This window comes from Arvicanthis niloticus, chromosome 6 (genome assembly GCF_011762505.2).
Source record: "Arvicanthis niloticus isolate mArvNil1 chromosome 6, mArvNil1.pat.X, whole genome shotgun sequence".
Taxonomy (NCBI): Eukaryota; Metazoa; Chordata; class Mammalia; order Rodentia; family Muridae; genus Arvicanthis; species Arvicanthis niloticus.
Genome location: NC_047663.1, coordinates 55,586,563 through 55,608,964, shown reverse-complemented (window position 1 = coordinate 55,608,964; position 22,402 = coordinate 55,586,563). Strand labels below are relative to the sequence as shown.

General features: G+C 43.0%; 1 protein-coding gene across 1 annotated transcript in view; it reads right to left on the bottom strand.

Annotated features, from left to right (window-relative positions):
- Dnah9 (dynein axonemal heavy chain 9) overlaps positions 1-22,402 on the bottom strand; it is a 315,133-nt gene that overhangs the window by 289,353 nt on the left and 3,378 nt on the right. Inside the window, exons 2-6 of the mRNA XM_076935264.1 lie at positions 16,165-16,361; positions 13,014-13,172; positions 11,584-11,714; positions 2,292-2,503; positions 313-546 (exon numbers count right to left, since the gene is read on the bottom strand). Of these exons, the coding sequence (XP_076791379.1) occupies positions 313-546; positions 2,292-2,503; positions 11,584-11,714; positions 13,014-13,172; positions 16,165-16,361 (933 nt within the window). The remainder of the gene's footprint in view (positions 1-312; positions 547-2,291; positions 2,504-11,583; positions 11,715-13,013; positions 13,173-16,164; positions 16,362-22,402) is intronic.

Below are 22,402 nucleotides of genomic sequence, written 5' to 3'. Positions count from 1 at the left end.
GAGGCTTTATGGTGTTTAGGAGATAGAGCCTGACTGTTAGAAGTAGATCGGGGCCTTTGGCATATAAGCTGTAAGACTTAGCCCCTGGTCCGAACCTTACTCACTACTGTCAGTTTCCTCACTATGAGAACAACCACTGCCATGTGTTACGTTGCCATAGATGGAACTTGCTTTCTCCCTGACTTTTGCCTCCATGACAGACTAAAAAGCTCTGTAACTGTGAGCCAAAATAAATCTTTCTGGCCACATGAAAGCATTTGAGGTTTTGTGCTTACTCCTGTGTTGGATCCTGGAGTAAATGAATATACTTACCTCCACCATGTGCAGTCTGCCCAAAAAGCCATCCAGTCGCACAAAGACCAGAGATGCTTGGAAATCCCATGCCCTGACTTCAGAGTCCTCCTTGAAGTAAGTATGGAGATGTTCCCTTCTGTCCTGAAATGCCTGTTTGAAAAAACTTAAGGTATCTGAGACCACTTGCAGTTTTCTCTGACTCTCTTCCACTTCACTTCTCAGGAGGTCTTCTGGGCTGAGGTAATTAGAGGCCTGGGAGATAAATAAATTAGTATCTGTAAGTATGGTGGCAGCTATAGGATAGCCCATAACTATGTCAACACGGTCTTAGAACCAAATAATTACCCGTGTAATATTTTTCACAAGTACAACACAGAAAACTTCTTTCCATGTTTCCAATTCTACAGGTGACCTTGGGCCAGTGTTTAAATCCAACAATCTACATGTTCCTTCAGTCACAGTGTGTCTTTGAACCACACTGTGATTTGACAATTAGTGTTCAGATACTAGGAGGCATCATGGGACTTAGCTGGGTCAGCTGGACCTGGGCAGATATTGATCCCAACATGCTCTTTTGTGATTTAATGGCTTACAAAGCAAAATAATTTCAATGCAAGAATTTGTCAGGCCAAGTCTATTTCTCTCTTTTTAAGAGATTTGAACCTGAGACCTGGAAAGCTCGGCTACTGGGTAGTCCCTGTCACCAACCCAGGGAGCAGCTGAGAGTACTGGGTTTGGATGGTATCATCTGAAACCACAACGTTAGTGAGCCTTCTCTGGGATTTTCAAAGCATGGGAGCTAACAGTGTTCTCTATTGATGTTCCATTTTGTCTGCTTATACTTTCAACTAAAAGTCCACATCAGTAATGAGGGTGACATGTAGATATGTAAGATAAACACTCCAGGTACGAGTGCTGCTTTGGGTGAGCCTTGACCAATATCTTTAAATAAGTAATAGATTCTAAGACCCTTCTTGCCCCCTCATCTGATGACTGACTGGGATTATAAATGTAGCATCATTCTGTAGCCTCAACATCCTCAGAGGATGCCAGTTACTATGAGCCATTCTATGAGCTTGCTCATTGTTTTCTAAGGGCTGACTGTCTTTAGGTACCAAAAGAAGTCAATATGGAGGCAAGGTCACCCAACCCAAGGCTTCTAGTTCCATTTACAGATGCATTCCTTGAGATTTATACTGTCTTAGTCCTACAGGAATCCCTAAGGGGGAGCAGGAAAGCCAGCATGGTGGTACACAGCTGAATTCCCATCTGTTTGGAAAGGTGAGGCAAGAGGATTGCAAGTTTAAGTTTAAAGCTAGGCTGGGAAATATAATGAGAGTCATTTCTCAAAATAAAATTTAAAAATATGGGCCTTGGGCTCAACCATCAAATAAAAACAAAACAAAACAAAACAAAACAACCACCACCAGCAACAAAGAGCAGAGGAACGATCTGTGCCGTTCAAGCAGCAGCGGCAGCTTGAAAGTCCATGGCTAAACAGCTTCGAGCACGCGCGAGACACAGATCTCAATGGCATCGTTACACTGAAGCCTCTCACTGACGCTTGTGAGAGAGTTTCTTTTCGGAACACCATTATGAACAGGACAATGAAGCACAGAGCAGGTAAGTGGCTTGTGTTAGAACACACGGCTCACACGTAGTAAGCCAGAAACAGAATTCTTTTACTTCAGAGGCGTCTGAATTATTTACTAGGCTCCGCTGGTGATATAACACCAATCCCTCAAACAGATAACAAAGGATGTTGCCTTCTCCAGGACTTATGCAGAAAGTAAGAAGAGACTGAGTCACCCCAGTGTTAGCAGTAGGGAAAACCTCTTTATAAACTTCTGGCTTGAGAAAATATAAAATTTAAGTGAGAGAATTCTTTGGACCGTAATTACTCCCATGCCTAGGAAAACACACATTTTACTCTTCCATATGCCTTTGCGCCAACCAGCCCCTGGGAAGAAGTTCCTGGGATGTGCTGATCAGCTCACCTGCTGGATAAGGAGGTTGCAGATTTCCTGGAGCAGCACAGTGAGCCGCCCTGGGGAGCGGTACCATTTGCACGTGGCCCAAATCAGACAGACCACATGGAGCAGAGGCCGAAGCCTGCCCTTCACCTCAGGAAACTCCATGTTTTCCAGCATGTCCAGGTGTTGCTGGAGTGGTAACAGGTGCACATGGATGTCCTGGGCCTCTGTCAGGGCTGGAAGGCATCAGAGATGGTCAGCTATCCCTGCTGGGACACCACCTACCTCATGGAGCCCTTGTGTCTGGAGAGCAAAGAGTTGGCAATGCCAAGTCTACAATTTCTTCCTAATCTGTGAAGACAGCCAGAAGATGGGTTCAGAAAGCTTCTTGCTCCTCTATAAAAAGCCTGAAACCTAGAACACTCTGAAAAATCTAGAATGATGGACTAAGAAATTCTCTGACAACATTCTTGTACCAGGATTTCTTCCTGGCTTTCCCAGCCTGTCTTGGTTATGGTTTCTCTTGCTGTGATGAAACACCATGGCCAAAGCAATTTGGAGAGGAAAGAGTTTATTCATTTTATGCTTCCATATCACAGTTTATGGTTGAAGGAAGTCAGGATGGGAACTCAAGCAGGGCAGGACCCTGGAAGCAGGAGCAGATGCCGAAGCCATGGAAGTGCTGCTTACTGGCTTGTTCCCCATACCTTGCTCATTCTGATTTCTTATAGAACCCAGGACCAATCCAGGGATGGCCCCACCCACAATAGGCTGGGCATGCCCCAATCAATCATTAATTAAGAAAATGGCCTACAGGCTTGCCTACAGTCCAATCTTATAGAGGCAATTTCTCAGTTAAGGCTCCTTTCTCTCTGATAACTAGTTTGTGTCATGTTACCATAAAACTAGCTAGCACACAGCCACCGTCTGCAGCTCCACTTTAGCAGGTCCTCTGCCTTGATTAATGCTTGCTCATGACTTTGATGCTGCTATCACAAAAAATGACATGTAGGCAGCCGATGGAACAAGTGTACAAACCGGAAGAGTGGCACATTTAACATCAGCCTCAAAACAGGAGGTAGTCTAAATGGCCTCTTCCTGGAGAGCGACACAGTGCCAGGACTGCACCTTACAGTTAATAAACAGCAGTGTCTCTGGTGAGGCTTTAATAGAAATTTTTGTGAGTGGGTGATTATGAAAGAGAAGCCACAGGGGATGGAGAAGTGATGTGGACTGAGGATGGTTAGATGCTGCTGGTTTTCAAGGCCAGAGCTGTTCTGCCACCACTCTTGAATACAACTCTGAGGGAGAAGCCTTCAGCAGCCATCCTGTGGTAACTGACAGGGGCGGGGGTGGGGTGGGGGGGAGACTGTGGGGAAACTGGTAGCACTGACATGTACATAGCAACCCAGAAGAAATGGGAGCCAGACTGAAGGGAAGAGCTGTAAAGGTTCCCCCTGCCCCAGCAGGTGGTGTCTATGAGAGCTGGTAGACTTAGGTCATATCTTATGGATAAGGCTCCATGTCTACCCTAACCTAAAGGAAACTCAAAACATCCCTGATTTAGCTGCAAGCTTCCATCTATCTCGAATTTTTCTACCACTAGACATACGGCATCCGGTAAGACTTAAATAATTCCCTAGGCTCCCTGTGTAACTCCACTAGCCCTGTTTGCCTGAACAAGAGGAGTGGTACCCCTGTTAATTCTTCTGAGCCTCTGGTTCAATTACCATGAGGCCCAAGGGACAAAGGACATAGAGGCACGGGGGGCTTGTACTTTATATCTCAAGTGGTATGAGTCAGCCAGGTGACATGGCACTCGGATACGAGCAGTGATTCTGTGTGGGAGGCTGACAGTGAGTTGGAGCAGCAGACGTTAATATCCAACAGCCATTCTAAAGAGCACGGGCCCTGGTTTCACATGCGGTGTTGACAGCCGAGGTTGAGATGCAGACATAGGGAAGAAGAGGCTGAGGCATAAGCATAGGAGACTTCTCTTTGTCAAGCTGTGTGGAGGGCCTTTAAACTCAAATCTTTCTTTACACAACTGGACATCTGGACATTCACGTAATTGTTTTACGACAGATAATATTTGGGAAAGCATGGGTTGTTCTCTAGCTCAAGCAAGGAGTGATTACTTTGATCGAAAACAATGGTGACAGAGCTAGGATTATGCCTGGCTTTGTTGTTTTGTTTTGTTTTGTTTTGTTTTCAAAGACACCTTTCTCTCAGTTTTTGAAGGATACTATCTCCTCTTGGATCCCCAAAGGCAACAATTCTCCAGTCTCTTATATAAGATACTACGGTGCTGGCATATAAGCTGCACGGTCCTCTGTGCATGTGAGATCTTGTCTCTGTCACTTATACTATCCAGCACAATGACAGTGTTGAGCGGTTGCTCAGCTGCATGTCCTATTTTGTGCTGGGGGTAGAACCTAAGGCCCCATGACTGTCAAACATTCACACTGTCACTGAGCTTGACTTGACCCATTAAGTAAGTTCCGAATTTAATTTTTTTGAGAATTTGATACCTAAGTACCATTTATTTATATTGCTTCCACCCTTCCCTCTTCCCCCTCAAACTCCTTCCATGCCTCTTCACTCCCTCTCAAATATGTGACCTTTTCTTCTCCATTATAGGTACATATATACCTGTGTGTATTATGTGTTTTATATACATATGTATATATACACACATATACATATATGTGTATATATACGCACACATATATGTATATTATATATGCATATATATGTGTATATATATGTATATATACACATGTATGTGTATATATGCATATGTGTGTGTATATATACACATATATAAAACACATATAAACATATGTGCATATATACATGGCCTATTGAGTCAATTTGGTGTTATCCCTATATATGTAATTAGCATGTAATTAGCATGGACCACTTGGATTAGATAACCTATTGTGGACGTTGTATCTAGAGAAAAGTAATTCTCCTTCTCTCAGCAGCCACTAATTGCCTGTAGCTCTTCATCCAGGGATGAGACTTGTCAGCTTTCCCCATCTGTGTTGGTATGTCCTCTAGTGTCATTATAAAGGCTTGCTTTAGGTAACCATATTGTTGAGATGTCATGTTTGGATGTCACATCTAGAAGATACTAGTAGCAGCAGCATCCTGGACCTTTGGGTCTTACAAGCTCCCATAGGTACCAGTTGGGACTGAATATATGGTCACTTAATCTCTAAATTTTTGCCAGCTGAGAATTTCTGTGATAGTCTCCCTTTGCTGCAATAGGAGAATTCTTTGATGAGGGTGAGAGCTACATTTATATGTGTGTAAAAGGACAAGTATTTAGACCAGAATTAGAAATCATATTAGTGTAGGGAAATAGTAGCAGACTTACCTCTAGTTTCTGTAACATCACTAGCCATTGGCTAAATTTGCAGTGCCTAGTATGAACTCCTTGCCAACTGAACAGGTCTTACATTCAATTACAAAGTTATACTTTACCCCAAAAACAAAAGTACCATTATCACACCATCGGGGATATCTTGCTAGGCCAGCCTTTGATGTGATCAGTAGGCTTTACAGGTGGATAGAAGTATTACTGATCACTGTTCTCCCTTGTCAGCTTGCATAGCACCTTAAGTCCTCAGGATCAGTTCTAGTTGGATTCTTCCAAATCCTCTGTCCAAACTGTGTCTTGCCTTCAACAATAGGGTCTTACCTTCAAGTTTTGGGAGGCAAACAAAGGTAATAGTAATAGTAATAGTCTATATTCTTAGGGGTGTCTCTTGAACCCAAGCAACAACTCGGTGATTTTCCATGCCTGTCAGATAGTTACAGCTCCTGTGGGGGAGAATTATCACCCTATGTGGTATAATTCACACACACACACACACACACACACACACACACACACACACACACACACGGTTATTTCTCTCTCCTTCCCCCTCTGAATTCCCCTTTCTTTGCTTCTGCACTTGCATCTTGCCACAGACTCACATCTAAAGATTCAGTACTAGGAGCTACAATTTGAGAGAATATAATGAGTTTGTCTTTTTGGGTCCAGGTCAACTCATTCAGTGTATTTTTCAGCTCCAAACATTACCTGCAAATTTTACAATTTACTTTACTTTTCAGATGAATAGGATCCTAGCATGTATATGTACCACATTTTCACCAGCTGAAGGACATATTTTTTCCTTCCATTTCCTAACTACTCTGAATAAAGCAGCAGTGAACATGGCACTTATCTGTGGAGTAGGATGTCAGGTCTTTTGCACATATGACAGGGATGGTTTAGGTAAGCCATATGGTCTAGTTTTCTAAGGTTTTTGTTTGTTTGTTTTTGAGACAGGGTTTTTCTGTATAATAGCCATGGCCACAGAGAGGTCTATGGCCAACAGTCAATTTTAGTTTGCATTTCCCTAATGGTTAAGGATGCTGGACACTTTTAAAGATACTTCTTTTGAGAAGTCTCTGTTCCTTATAAAGCTCATATTTCATAGGGTTGTTTGTTTTCCAGATTTTTTTTTTTTGAGTTCTTGGAATATTCTGGAAATTCATTCTCTAGTAGATGTCTAGTTGAAGATTTCCTCCCACCCCGTGGGCTTTCTCTTCACTTAATTGTTTCTTTTATTTGTTTGTTTGTGGGTCTTTTCTGCATAAAAACTTCTCAGTGTAATGAGGTCCTATTCTTTAACTGGTCACTTTAATTCCTGAGTGAATGGAGTCCCATTCAGGCAGTCCTTTCCACTCTTACATCCTGGAGAGTAGTGTCGCTTATGTCTTCTTCTGGCAGCTTCAGTGTTTCACGACTCACACTGAGGCCTCTGATCCATTTGCAGTTGATGTTTGTGCAGAGTAATAGATGTGGCCTCCTGTTATCCTACTGTAGACACCCTGTTTTCACAGCATCGTTTGTTAACAATGCTTTCTTTCCTCCAGTGTATATTGTGGGCACCTTTGTTAATATAAGATAGCTGTAATCATGAGTACTTGCATTTTCTGTTTTGTTCTGTTAGTCTACGTGTATATGCTAGTCCAGTGCTATGTTTATTATTATAGCTTGAAATCTGATATGCCATACTGCAGTGTGTGTGTGTACCGTACTGTGGTACTGTGGTACTGTGGTGTGTGTGTGTGTGTGTGTGTGTGTGTGTGTGTCACAGGCACACATACAAGCAAGAGATCAGAGCTGGAAGTCAAATGTATTGCTGCTATACATTTCTACTTTTTCCACTTAAGACAAGGTATCTTACTGGACTAAATTCCTGTCAACTAGGATGGCTGACCAGAAACTCTAGGGCTATGCATTCTCTGCCTGCAATGCTGGCTTTATAGGTACTCATACCTACAGCCAACATTTATGTGGGTGCTAGGGTTTGAACTCAGATCCTCATACTTGCAGAGAAAGTGGTTGTACTGAGACATCTCTTTCTACCAGCCTATTTTAGATTTTGTATACTTTTATGTTGTATTTACTTATTTAAACTTTGACAGGCATATACAGTCATTTGCTGGTAAACCTATAATGACAAACTATAAGGGAAATGTATCCATTTGCTAATTTCTGACATAAATATTGACAATATGTGAACTATGTCCAGTTTTAAGCTACTGGCTTATCTGAGTACATCTCGGGGCATAGGGATGGGAAATTAGGAGAGATGTACAGAAAAGTGGACCAGTCCTCTGTGGTTTCAGTTCAGCACAGAGAGTTGCCTTCTTCCCAGACACTCTACCTTCAAACATCTCTGGTTGGAGCTATGACTTCATTGTACCTTCTCCCTCAAATGTCAGGTGTTGAAAATTAATGGTCAACGGGAAGAACTAACTAGAGGAGCTGATTAGGCAATGAGGGCTCCTCCCTTGTGGCTAGGATTAAAGCCTTCGTGTACCATTCTGCTAGCTTGCCTTCCACCTCCATATGTGAAGACAGAGCATTTCTCCCCCCACAGGATGCAGCAGCAACCAAGAGCCATCCTGCAGGAGGAGAGCAACCCTTACTAGACAACTGAACTTCTTGGTTATAGTCTTGATCTTCTCAGTCTCCAAAGCAGTGACAACTAAATGACCCAGTCCACTGTGGCTGTTAGGGCAGTATAGGTACACCAAGACAATTGGAAACCAGGTTGTTCTGTGTCAACCATTCCTGATAATGACTAGCAAGAGAACTCCCTAGCAAGATATCTGTGCCCCCAATGGGACAGTCGACTCTACTTGCTGTTTGCCAAGCATCCTCAACTTCTAACCAATGCACTTTCCAATCATATTTGCTCCCACACTCCATCCTTAGTTCTCTGACTCGTGCTCACACCCAGATACTCCACTTCCTCCATCGCTCTTTAGTCCGTACAAAGCCAATGAACTGGCCAACCATGGCGAATAAAAATGACGCACCCAATGAATCTATGATGGATAAAGGAAGCCAGATGTTCTGAAATTAGATTAGACATGATAAAAACCAGTCAATAGCCTTTAACATCTCTTTAGTTGTGTAGGCTCTGCCAAATTCCTGACCCAGGCTTTCCCTAACACCTCTAATCTAATTTCCTTATTCTCCCATCAGGGGAATTGAATCACATATTTAAAGGACTTCTGCTTCTGCTCTACTATCTGCATGATACTGTCATAGTGCTGTTTGTTTTTTAAATATCACTCCCAGCATACAGTGGATTGGAAAAAAAGGGTTTTTAAAAATTTTAATTAAAATGATGACCTACAGAAACAAATCTTTTCCAACCAATAATGCATGGGACCAGTGAGTTTTCTAATGTACTAGTGTGGTAGGCACATGTGAATATGGAGTAACCAGTTCAGAGCACATGCTTCCTTTATGCTCTGTTAGCTGAGCTCTAAGCATTAGGCACTTGCACATGTTAGCGCTGTGCACACTGTAGCACTGCTTCCCCAGTGAAAACTCCCACATAAAATAGATAAAATTATAATGGTTCTTTGAGGTCCATGGGGGGTGGAATCTGTTTCAGGTTCCCCTGTCAACACCCAGAGCCATAAATCTCAATCCCCTTGTATAAAAGAGTGTGATATTTGTGGATAACCTAGATACACAATGATGTATATTTTTATTGTTTTTTTTTTTAAAGACAAGCATCTCATTGGCCTAAAAATTGAGCTCTCCCAGCCTCAGCCTTGTAGGCACTGGGATTTACAAGAATACACCACTATGCCTGGCCTTCCTGCATTCTTGAAATCTGCTCATGCTACCAAGTAGACTATAAATCCTATAGAGAAAGCTGTACTCTGTGTTATTTAGGAAATAACAACAGTAAATAAATCTATGTTTTTGTTATAGGACAAAATGAAAAGCATGGTCAATTGAGTCCATGAAGACCAATCCACAGATGTGGAGGGCTGATTGTATATGAAATGAAAACTTATTTCAACCCCAAGTATAAAAATGATATAATTTGTGGAAACAGGGCATTTTAAAAGTAATTTTAGAAAATACTTGTCCAGTAATTTCTCAAATCTACAATGGTATATCCTAACAAATTCTGGTGATACCTGTATATGTCAACTGAAGCTCAAATTAAAAGCGTACATAATATCCCTGGGACACAGGATCTCTGGAGAAAGAGGGAACTGAAGCTTCAACAAATGTCTTGTTCAAGGCAGCTGTATTTGCTGGCTCAGGAGCCACTGTAATGGCTTGTGGGACCAGGTAGACCTCAGGACTCTATGACAGCTCTTTTCTGTTGTATCGATCACTTTAAAACCCCAGCATTAAAGCTGGGTGTGTTTACTCATGCCTATAATTTCAACACTTGGGATTCTGTAGCAGGACACTGGAGTTCAAGGCTAGCCTAGGCTACTAAGCTCAAGGCCAACTTTAGCTAACCAGAAAGATGTTATGTTAAAAACAACAACAAAGATACACACAAAGAAATGAAAAGAGAAAAAGATACCCTGTCACTGATTCTTTTATTCCCAAGGGCAGAAGGACAGAGTAAGTGTGGCAGACCCTTCCCCTAAATGAATAAAGGTTTCAAGGGACCAACCAATGGGCAGTAGATAACGATGGTGAGCTGGGAGTTTTAGAGATGGGATAGACAGGAGAGAAGGAAGGAAATGGAGGAAGAAAAAGTCGATCCAGATTCCATGTGGCTGTAAATAGCCACAGGTAGCTATGACTATCTTATAAGGGACGGATAATTACAGGAATTTGTCTTATCTAGGTGGGCAGTATATATCAATACCAATTGGCTCTGAGTTCACTGTGTGGACATTTTGTGGGAATTTACTGATATAAATCTGACTGTAAATTACAAGCCTCTAGAGTTTTGATTTTTCCTGGTGACAGGGATTTGTAACAGCAACCACAGAGGGCAGATTGCTGGGAATGTGAGCAGAATACGCAGCAAGAGAACCTCGAGATAGACAGTCCCTGCATGGGACTAGTCATGGAGGTGGCAAGACCATTGGGGGTAGAGAATAGCTGGCGTTAGTGTGGAATGGTGCCTTTTCTAATATTTCTCACTACAAGTAAGGTGACAGATGAGTCAGCTAGTGAGCTCTGGATATAGGACAACACCCTTGTTAATGAACAAGTAGACCTTGATCAGGTTTATATTTTGGACATACATGATGCAGAGTATTTAAAGGAAGTTCTAGGAAAAGAGAGTTACTTGAAAATCACTGTTTAGATTAAGTTTAATTCATATGAAATTGAACATATCTTTAAAAGCACATTTTGACCTACAGCACTAAGAACAAGGAGGGGTATAGTAGAAAAATTGGGGCTGGGGTTGGGGTACAAACACACCATAAAGGGAAAAGGAAACCCTGGGAAAATGCACCAATGTCTTGTCATAGCCCTTGCCAGCTATGCAATTTTAACAAAGGCTGATCTTGTCTGGCACTTGAAGGGACAGGAAATTGCAGTTCCATCTGAACAGAAAAGCCAGAATGGTACTAGAGACAAACAGGAGATTTCTCAAGATGCCAAGGGCAGCAAAGAGGGACCTGGCCTCCAGAGGTGAGATGCCACCTCTGTCACTGCATATATTCATATTGTGGTGCAGCTTCCATTTAGATTGGCTAACAAGCTCTGAGAAAGGCAAGGAAGTGGACACAGCAGAGCCAGAGTTCCAACCACAGAGAAGTTGCACGGTTTATCTAAGGCCACAGGGCAGCTGACCTACAAACCTAGCTGCTTCCATATTTACTGTTCCTGCCACCATGCTGTCTCCTGGCAGATAAGAAGGTAACAAGGATGTGAAGATGCCGATATCTCAAAGTGAGAAGTAGACAGGGTGCTAAAGAAAACTTTGAATCAAATAGATTTGTGGAGATACTTGCTGGTCCTCACCTGCTTCAACGTCTCTGAACATGGCTTTGAAGGCTGGCAAGTAGCTGCTCTGAAGTTTGTCCAGGATTTCAGCCATGCCCTTTATCTTGATTGTCATTAGTTGATTATAAATGTGTTCTAGGTCCTCACACCTGCAATGCCCAGGAGGGGGATGCAAGTGAGCACAGGGAAATGCTGTTGCACTGTGATGCCCCACCCTCCTCCTACGGGCAGAGGGGAGCCCTGCTTCAGGTGCCTGCACAGAGCTGAGCACCATCCCCAAGAACCCAACTCAGACATCTGTTTCAGAACAGTGAGGGCAAAGCCAGAGTCAGGAACAAAGGCTTAAAGCTTCAAGAACCACTGCTGTGACCAGACCAGCTGGTGACCCAAAAGCTTGGCAGCTGGAGGTCATTAGTTCTTACAGCAAGGTTGGAGCAGGGAAACAGAAGCATTGTTGAAGTGGGACATCTAGAGAAGGGCCTCATCATAGGTCAGGAAATGGTCAGAAACCAGGTGACTATGGGCTTCTCAGCATGGCAGTGCAAAGAGGGCTGGAGCCCTACACGACAGCTAGTCTTATGGATATGACACTGACACTCTGTTCTATGTAGGGTCAGGGACATTTGTCTCCAGCATTTCCCTGTCTCCTCCAGAAAAGATTCACCAGCACAATGATAAATAGAATCGAGGGCATGGAGGGTAGGAAGGGGAAGCAATCAGGAGTAGGTAATTCTAGGAGTAGGTAGGTAATTCTTGTCATCCTTTGGGAAGGAAACACAGCAGATGCTAATGATGAGCTGAGACCCAGGACTGGCAGTTATGCAGCCAATGTCCAAAATCCCTTCTCGTCCCCCAAACCCCAGATCCTTTCAGAGGTATTCACATCTAAACTTGGATGTCCAAGAAAAGGGGAACAGAAATTAGAATACATGTACTAAGAGTCCAGAAGGGAGCGATAAATCAGTGGTTAGGAGTGCTGACTATCCTTTCAGAGGATCCAGATTTGGTTTCCAGCATGCACATAGAGATCCACAACCATCTTTAACTCCAGTTTCAGGGGGCTGGACAAGTGTAATCCACATACCTACATGTAGGTAAAACACTCATTCACAGAAAAAAATTTTTTTAAAACTCTCTCTCAAAAAAAAATAAAGGTAAAAACAACGTTTTAAGTCTCCATTCAATTATATATACATTGTTGAAAGATCCTCGATGAGCTGACAGTTTCTCAGAAAGGAAGGGTGGCTACTGAGCCTCGGGAAAAGAATGTGTCCCCAGTTCACAGAAAGAAACTGTACTGAGCCAGACCCTCAGCTGTCACACCTGGGAAGGATGAGAGACACCTGGAGGTGGGACCAGAGTCAATGGTGGCTCCCCAAGGCCAGCCCTGGCTTTCTCTTCTGTAACCAGTTCTCTCCCAGCACCTGAGCATGTGCCTCCCTGCCTACCTGCTCTTCCAGAACTCCAGCTCCACCTTGGGGGTGGGATTTTCCCCTTGGACGAGTGCCTGAGAAGACTCCCTCTTGAGTACCACTTGGACTTGGTGGCTCCATTTGATCACTGCAGACTCCACGGCATAGACAGTTGACTTGTCTATGGAATCCAAGCTGCAAAATACAAGAGAAATCCCCCAGTGTGTGGGAAAGTATTTAAGCCTGGTGTATTCACTCATCCTCTGAGGCTGTAACAAAATTCCCCAGGCTGGGAGACTTACAAAAAAAGTTCATTTAGGTCATGCTTTGGAAGGTCAGAAGTCCATGTCAAGGCGTGGATGTCGATATACTGTGGATGGTGGCATTGTGGTGGTAATAAATGCATGGAGATTCACACAGCAATGAGGGAAGCCAAAAGGTAGGCAGGGGCTAGCTTTACCCTTTTATAATCTGGCGGAAGCTGAGGTCCTCCAGGATTTACATTAGTCCTCTCTGAAAGTAGTGCTCCCAATGACCTAATTGCCCTGCACAAAACTCCAAGTCTTAAGGATAGCTACCACTTCCCCACAGAGTGACACTGAAAAAAAAAAATGCCAATACACAAAACCTTGGGGGAACAAACTTAAGTCAATTCTAGAAATATTCCTGGGTGTTCTCCAAAAGAGAACGTTCAGTGTTTTACAATAGGTGGAATTTCCACCTAACCTACAAATCCTTTTGTTTTTTTTTAAAAGTGTGTCTGTGTGTTTGTGTGTCTGTGCATATATGTACATGTTCATGTGGATGTGTATATGTTGGTACCTTGCCTATGCACATAAATATGGAGGCCAGAGGTTGCTATCTAAAGTCTCTGGCACCTTTCTGCCTTATGTTTTGATATAGGGACTCTCATTGAGCTTGGAATTCATTGGATTGGCTAGGCTGGCTGGCCAAGAAGGCCCAAGGGTCCACTTGTCTCTAACTCGCTTATCTCCTAGTGATGGGGTTACAGGTACATGATTTTATGCTTAGTGCTTTGTGGGTGACAGGGATCTGAACTCAGGTTCCCATGCTTGTGTGCCAGACATTTTACCAACAGAGCCCTCTCTGTGGCCTTTGACCTATGAATTCTACCAACTTCCCCTGCAATAAACTCCTTTAAAGCACATCAACAAACTGTCTAAATTCTTTTCTGAGGAAACATGCTTACTCTTGTATATATTCAACATTATCTGTACAGACAAGAGTCCAACAATATTCTGAAGACTAATTTAGAAACTTTAAATAGCACAAAATCTTGTCAATGAATGAAACACTGAGAAGCCACCCAAACATCCATCCCTGCTTTGAATCTCACCAGAGAATAAGCTCCCTGCATAGCACAGAACCTGATTTCTTGGCCAACTAGCTCTTCCAGGAGACAGTTTGCCACATCTACCTCCCCAGGACTTACCAGGATGATTTCATTCTGTCTTCATATTTCCAACAAAGAATGGAATTCCCAATTATTCCCCTTCAAACATGCATACACACACACACACATACATACATACACATACATATATATCACACACACAAGCATGCACATACACATACACACTAACACACACTTCATATACACACAAGCATGCACACACACAAACACATATACACACACATATACATACACATGCACACACTCCAAACATGTACCCAGATACCACAGTAATAGTAACTGCATTTTCTTTTTAAATAAATTAAAATAAAACTTGGACTGGCTCCTCTTCAGGGTCTTAAAAGGAAACTGTGTATGCCAGGGAACAGGGACACAGTAATGAAGAAAGAAAATGTATAGATGTGTAGATGATATTTTCACACTGGGAAATACCTTGACATCATATCTGCTCAGATATGAAATTCATATCTGCTCAGAAATTATACAGCACAAGTGACTATGAAAGACATTAAAAGAAAATACTCTCCTCCCCCAAATGATGCAGCCTATGTGGAAATTATCTAAGATGAATAAGAGAAGACAGACTTAGCAAGGATTTGTATACATGCACTGAATGTTATTAAGGTATGGTATAGAGGAGCTGGGGGAAAGGGAAAGATTAATTGTGCCTACTTTGAAAATTAGACATTTTTATTAAACTACAGTACGTTTTCCAGTTAACTAGGATGCTACTTCAAATTATATACAGATATATAATCATTTTCCACATAAAACTATAGAGAAGTACACTGCAATAGCAAGCTTTACTTATTCTTCAGGTACATCATGGCTCTTGAATTAACACAATGACAGCCAGACCTCACTTATTCAGGAAGATGGCCTATTGCCACAAATGCATAGAAATGCTGGGTAAAAATATAAGAAACAAATATTTACATACATAGCCTGGATCGGAAGGGAAAAATACTCCTGGGTACAGAGACAGGAAAAACGTAAGGCTGGAAGAGTTGAGAGGAACTAGATGGATATGATAATGCAGAAGATCTGGTGTGTTGGCACAGAACTGTTACCCGACCCTTGGGGAGGTTGAGGGAAGAGAATCTTAAGTCTGAGGGCAGCTTATATTATGTAGAAAACTCTAGGATGGCTTAGGACACAGAATGAGAGCCATTCTCAAATAAATAGGCAAAACCAACATGAACAATGGAGGCTGCAGTTTTAATGTCCACTCATGGGCAGGAGGCATTGACTCCCCAGGAGAGCCACATTTGTCTGGACTGCAGGTGAAAAAACAAACAAACAAAAATCTCGAGGATGTGAAAAATCTGCAGCTGCTGGATAATGGAGGCTGGAATGGCAGCAAGAGACTGAATGCTAAAACTGTGGCCTTGCACACTGGGGAGTGCAGGTTAGAGAGCTCTATGGCCGCTGGGTTGGCTGTCAGATGGGCATTAGCTACATCTCTAGAACACTGAAAATGCCACAGTTGAGTTGAGCCCTGAAATGATTTGGGTAAAAAAAAAAAACCCTGCCACATTGCCAAGAGAACCTTCAGAGGCCTCAAGTCGTAAGACTGGGCAAGGGGCATAATCAGTGTGAATACACAGTCCAAGGACTTTAGCAGAGGTCAACAGTGGACTTGTGTGTGGACTGAGGTATGCAATGTCAGGAACAAGAAAAGCCCTGGGGAAGATGCTACAAATGAACCAGTTTCTGTGCCATGGCCAAAGCCTATAGGCTGGTGGTACTTACACTGGCTTGCTGTGGCCATCCACAAACTCTACTTTTTCTGAGCCAACTGGAAGAGGCAGCAAGGTTCTCCCCTTCACGTGCTCAAGGATTACCAGAAGGTCAGACTGCAGAGAGTGGGCATGACGCCTGATGTCTTGACATACCATGTGGGGCCAGTCTACCTGGTTCTTTTCATTGGCCAAGACAGGGATAATGACCTGAAAGAGAGAGACACCAAGCAAGAGGACTGCAAATTCAAGCCAGCCTGTACTACACAATGAGACCCTGTCTCAATAGGAAAAAAAAGAACTCGAATGAAATTACCTTGCATGGGTAGATAATGCTGCTTCTAGAAGTCATGGGTTATTTAACCCCAAAATTCTAGTTCATGGGATACTTCCTTATGAGCTACTGGGGAAAGAGCCCCCAAAGGCTCGCAAAACAATACAGCCTACTGTTACTGCTTTGGACTGCTCACCAGAACTAGACAAAAGATCCTGTTGCTGAAGACAGCACATACATTGGACATAGGACCTAGGGAAATCAAACAGGAACTGAACTAGACAGCATTGGAAAGTACTAGGTGAACTGTTGGGGGAAGAAACGTTATCAATAATTTAACCCAGATGTAGATACTATGTATCACAACACTGATTTACCAGACAAAATCCACTAGCTGATAGAACAGTGGCATGACCATTATGGGTATAACTAACTGCTTCTTCATTGAAGCTGAGGCCCCCTCCGTAGGTGAGAAAACATGCATGGAATTGTAAACCTGGTGAAATGCCCATGACTGCTGAGGTTTTCAGCCCCGTGGGAGAATCTACTACGAGTGTTCTGATAAATGGGAATGTTAAGTTGCCTTGTACAGTGGGGTCTGAAGGAGAATGTCCCCTATAGGCTCATGTTTGGATTCTTTGACCCTCACTGGTGGAACTGTTTGAGAAGGATTAGGAAGCATGGCCTTGTTGGAGGAGGTGTGTCACTCGAGGTGAGCCCTTAGGTTTCAAAGACCTGTGCCATTCCCAGTGTGCTATTTCTTCCCCACCTACTTGCAGATGATATAAGCTCTTGGCTGCTGCTCCAGCACCATGCCTACCTGCTGCTGTACTCTCCATCAGGATGGTTAGGGACCAAACATCTGAAATGGTAAGTCCCCATAAGCTCTTATATGTATTAGTACCCTTGGTCATAGTGTCTGTTCACTGGAGTAGAAAAGTAACTAAGACACCTTCTAAACACCCACAGACTAGTGTAGCTATTGGCCTGAGTCAGAAAAGCCTCTTGGCAATGGACAGTGGTAAATTAGAAAATCATAACCCATTAAAGTACTTAGAATAAGGGACTGCTGAGTACTTAAGACTATGTGGAACATTTTTCTCACTCAATCCAAGGCCCTGGGGACACTGTAGATGAGGGGAACCAGGACTGTGAGCACCATAGGATGGAGCAGAAGAATATAAAATGTTGTCCTCTGGTGTGCCATGGCTCTGGCAATCATGAACACACAGGAGCTGTGACCACTTGAACACTAAGAGAGTGTGTGTGTGTGTGTGTGTGTGTGTGTGTGTGTTTGTGTCTGTGTGTGTGTGTGTGTGTGTGTGTGTGTGTGTGTGTGTGTGTGCGTGTGTGTGTGTATGTGTGTGTGTGTGTGTGTGTGTGTGTGTCTGTGTGTGTGTGTGTGTGTGTGTGTGTGTGTGTGTGTGTGTACCTATTAAGAGAGAGAGAAGGGATTGGTTAGGAAGAAGGAGTCAACAGGAGTAAAAGAAGAGAAGTTAATGGCACATATGCTAATAACAGGCCATATAAATTTAAAACTACCCATAATGAAACACTAAAGGAAAAGGAAAAAAAAAAAGAAAGATTGAGAAAGAAAATATAACTAGAGAAGGAGAAAGGGAGGAAGAAGAGGGGGAAGGGAGAGTGGTGAGGAAGCATTTTCAGAGCCCCATACACATCACTCTTCAGGTTGCTGTACTGCAAGGCCTAAGACTAGGGTCCAACCTTACATGTTGCCTTGACCTCTCAGGAAGTCAGGGAAGCCCCCAACAGCCTCCCTCCCATTTTCTTCTCATCTCCCCCTTGGAAAATGTTCCCCAGACAAACAGTCATTAAGAGGGGCCAGGCACGGAGGCAGCTTATCCCTTACTAGAAGGCTTCGATTTCCTGCTAACCCCAGGGGTTATTCAAACAAGTCAGTCACATACTCACACATGAACCAGGGCCACCACTCCATTTTGATACTATAAAGTATGCCTCCCACAGGCCCTGGTTCACTCTGGTCCCAAAGTCAGCTCCATGTGGTCCTGTGTGGCAGACTGACCTGCTCCTCTCAAGAAAACATGACAAATAAACACTGTCCATGTCATCTGCTGTGTTGGGAGTTGTATGTTGCTCTCTCTATCACTCCTCCCTCACCAATCCCTCCCTTGCCATCAGGATGAATATGAGAGGACCAAAATTGTCACAACAGACAAAAAAGTAAAGACTTTCTTTTCTTCAGAACTTTAGCCATTGTTTTTTCTATACTTCAGTGTTGAGGTGTGGTCTATTGCTATGTAGTGTAATGCTAAATACTGGTCTCTAAGGTCTGGTTGCCCCCAGAGACAAGAAGATCCTCACTGTACACCAAGTGATGCTATGTAACTTTACTTCTTAATTTAAAATTATTGGTTGAATAAAGATGCCTATAGCCTGTAGCTGAACAGAAGAGAGAGACAGGTGGGGCTTAGGTTCCTGGGCTTGGAGTCTGAGGCAGAGACCATGAGGGGAGGGGAGGAGAGTGGAGAAGAAAGAGGAAGATGAAATGGGATAAGTGGAGATTGTAAGAACGTGGCCATGAGGGCCAGCCAGTTGGAGTAGGAGCAGCCTAGGCAGCACATGGCAAGTTATATCTTTTGAGTTTATTAACAGGGAAGTAGACAAAATAGCATAGAGGGTTGATATTAGCCCAGTCCTAGTGCTTGAAGGCTTATTATAAATATTATGGCTTTGCGTCTTTTATATGGGAACTATTTGATCTAAGGTGGGATAGGACCTTCCAATTTCTATATACCACAGCACCTCAAATCCCTGCAGAACTCTGCCCAAACCTCCCACCACCTTTTTCTTTGTTAGTGTACACTTGCCAATCTCTAAGGGATGCGCCAAGATGCCAGACCCTAGGAAAGACTGTGAGTGCTTAAGAATCAATTGAGATTTAATCTCTGCCTTTGATATCATAGAAAAATCCCTTTCTTGTTCAGCCTTGTAGCTGATTCCAACACAAATGTGACTTAACTTAGTGTGTGATTCTTTTTGTAGGTTTTTTCCTTTGAGCTCTCTGTTTAATGATCTTCGCTCAATATGTGTTTCCAGAAAGACCAGGCCAGCCCTATCTATTCTGTAGCCACCAGGACTTATTCATCAGCTCTGAATCCATTTTTTTCTTTCTATGATTTTGTGAACCCATTACCTGACAGACACACCCCTCTCTGTCTGCTGTTTCCATTGTCTTATATTAGTTGTTGGAATGTAATAGGAAGTGACTCCTCGTAAGCTGTGCTTTTCAACGGCTAGGGATGGAGCTTGGTTTTAAACAGCCCTGAAACTTCCAGAACAGCCTGATTCAGGAGCTCAAATGGCCACTAGGTCTTTTTTTTTCCCCCTTGCAAATTCTGTCTTCTCTGAATTGTTTTGTTCTTAAGCTCCCTCTGGATCTAAGGTGAGTACACCTTATACTCCAAAGTGTACCTTATACACCACCCCCAAGCTCCAGAAGAGTGTAAAAGAGATACTTTCTCTTCCATGAAAAGTTGGGACAAAGGCTGGGCCTCACCCCTACTCTCTCAGATGAGTTCATCCATTTCTCAACGTGGGAAGAGCCCCTAAAGAAAAAACTGTGTTGGGTGGCCTTAACCAGCCCATTTTCACCCTAAATATGAAGTTAATATTCTCAACCTAGCTGCTCTTTTAAAATGCCTACTCCAGCACTCATGGTCATCTCTACTTATACAGATTTCTTTTTTTTTTTCTTTTTATCTTTACTCTTTTTGTCATGTTGGTCAGTTCATATTCACCCTGATTGTGAGGGTGGATTGGTGAGGGTGGAGATACTAACACATATGACTCCCAACACAGGAGATGGGCTTCCCATGTGATTGGAGAACCTTTAATTTTCTGTTGAAATAACTGTTTGTTAAAGTGGAAGCAATGTTGGGAGAGTAACAATGAACCAGCTGGCAAAATGAGGACAATGTCTTCAGCATACTTTAGAGCCATCAAGAGTAATGTCATAAGATGAGAAAGCACTTAAGCTGCAGGTTCATTGCCATGTGTGGAGTAGCCCCACAAAGTGAGGAGGTCACCTACCCCCAGTCAGGCTCACAAGTAGGAGGGCTGTGGGGAAATATGGGTAGTTCCTGGACTTGAACCAGCATTGGCTACAGAAAGGTAAGAAGAACCAGTTGGAGAAGTAAAGATGGATTGTCAGGGCCCAGGACTGCCGTTGTGTGTGGGACACCTACAGAGAGACACAGTTTTAAGTGTCCTAGTATGTTATTTAGGATAACATTTCACATGTTAGGTCTTGTGGCACACGCCTTTAATCCCAGCACTTGCAAAGCAGAGGGAGCTGGATTGTAGAAAGATTGAGGTCAGCCTGGGCTGAAGCTTTGTAACCTTGTCCCTAAAACAAAAATAATAAAAGGGATAAGATTTCATAACAACCCCATCAGAGCATATGAGCATGACAGAGAGGGTTCAAGATGCTCGCCTTACCCTGCTGACTTGACAGAAACTGGGATTGAACACAAGGTATGTGTCACTCCAAATTCCTCTCACTGTCAGAGCATAAATAAACAGCCAGCTGCTGGAATAGTAGGAAGAATAAGCTGGAAACAGTGAGTGGAAGGGGAGGGGAAAGGGGAGCAGGAAATGGGGAGAGAATCCTGGTAATGCCCCCACCAAACATTTCTCCTTATTTCACCCTGAACTGGTACAGTGGGACAGAGAAGATGCTACAATCATAGCTTTTCCTCTCACCAATGCCCTCTTCCCTATTCATGCACACAGGCTCACAGGTTAAATACAGGTAAGTCCCAGGCAGAAACCAGTGTGGGTTACAGCAGAGTTACTAGCGACGACGCATGCAGCTACACGCAGAGCAGAAGACTTTTTTCTGGCTTAAGTGGTGTGCAGAGACGGGGGAGAGCAGGGGAGGGGGTCAGAAGCTAAGTGAGCTACTAAGAAGGAAGGAGAACACAGGCTAAGAGGCCAGATTTTACAGGGATGTGGGATCAGCTCTGGGGTTCAGGACAGAAGTAGATGGGAGGTCTTAAGGATTCCTGGTACCAGCTTTGAGAAAAGCCTTTGTGAGTAAGAGACCTGAGGTGTTCTTAAATTATCTCATTTAAGATTTAAATAGATAAACATTTACATAGGACAAGTATCATTAATCATCTACTCATCCCTCTACCTCAACCATTCAGTTCCTCAAATACAGATTAGTTTTCCCCTGTTCTCCCTGCTCTCTTCCTCCTCTATTTTTCCCTTCACACATTTCTCTATACAGAATCTTTTATGTAGCTCAAGATGTCTTGGGACTGGCTCTATAGTTCAGGCTGTTCTCAAACTCATAGCAATCCTCTTGCCTCAGTATTTTAAATACTTGGATCTCAAGTACTGAGCAGCAATTTCCAGTTTTCCATTCTCTTTAAATTTGTTGTTTATTTTTATTATTTTTTTATTTTACATGTATGATTACATTGTCTGCATATGTCTGTGTGCCATGTGTATGTAATGCCCACTGAGGCCAGAAGATAGTGGTGGATAGTGGTTGGAACTAGAGTTACAGCTGGTTGTCAGCAGTCATGTAGGTACTGAGAAGCAAACAGGGGTCCTTTTGAAGAGTAGCCAGTGCTCGTCACATCCAAGCTATCGTTCCAGTCCCTCATTTCCCTTTTTAACACAAATGATTATATACTATCTATAAACTCTGCACTTAAAAAGCCCATATTACCACATTATTTACAATAGAAAAAAAAAACTAGAATCAACATTTACCTTAGTTTGCTTTCCATTGCTGTAATAAATAACATGGTCCAAAGGATTCACTTTACCTTACACTTCCTAGTCACAGTCATTTACTGAGGGTCTCCATAACTCAAGGAATAACCTGGGGGTCAGAAATTAAAGCAAAGACTAGGGAGAAGTGCTGCTTCCTGGCTTGCTCTTTATGGCTTGCTCAGCCTTTCTTAATATAATCCAGGACCACTTG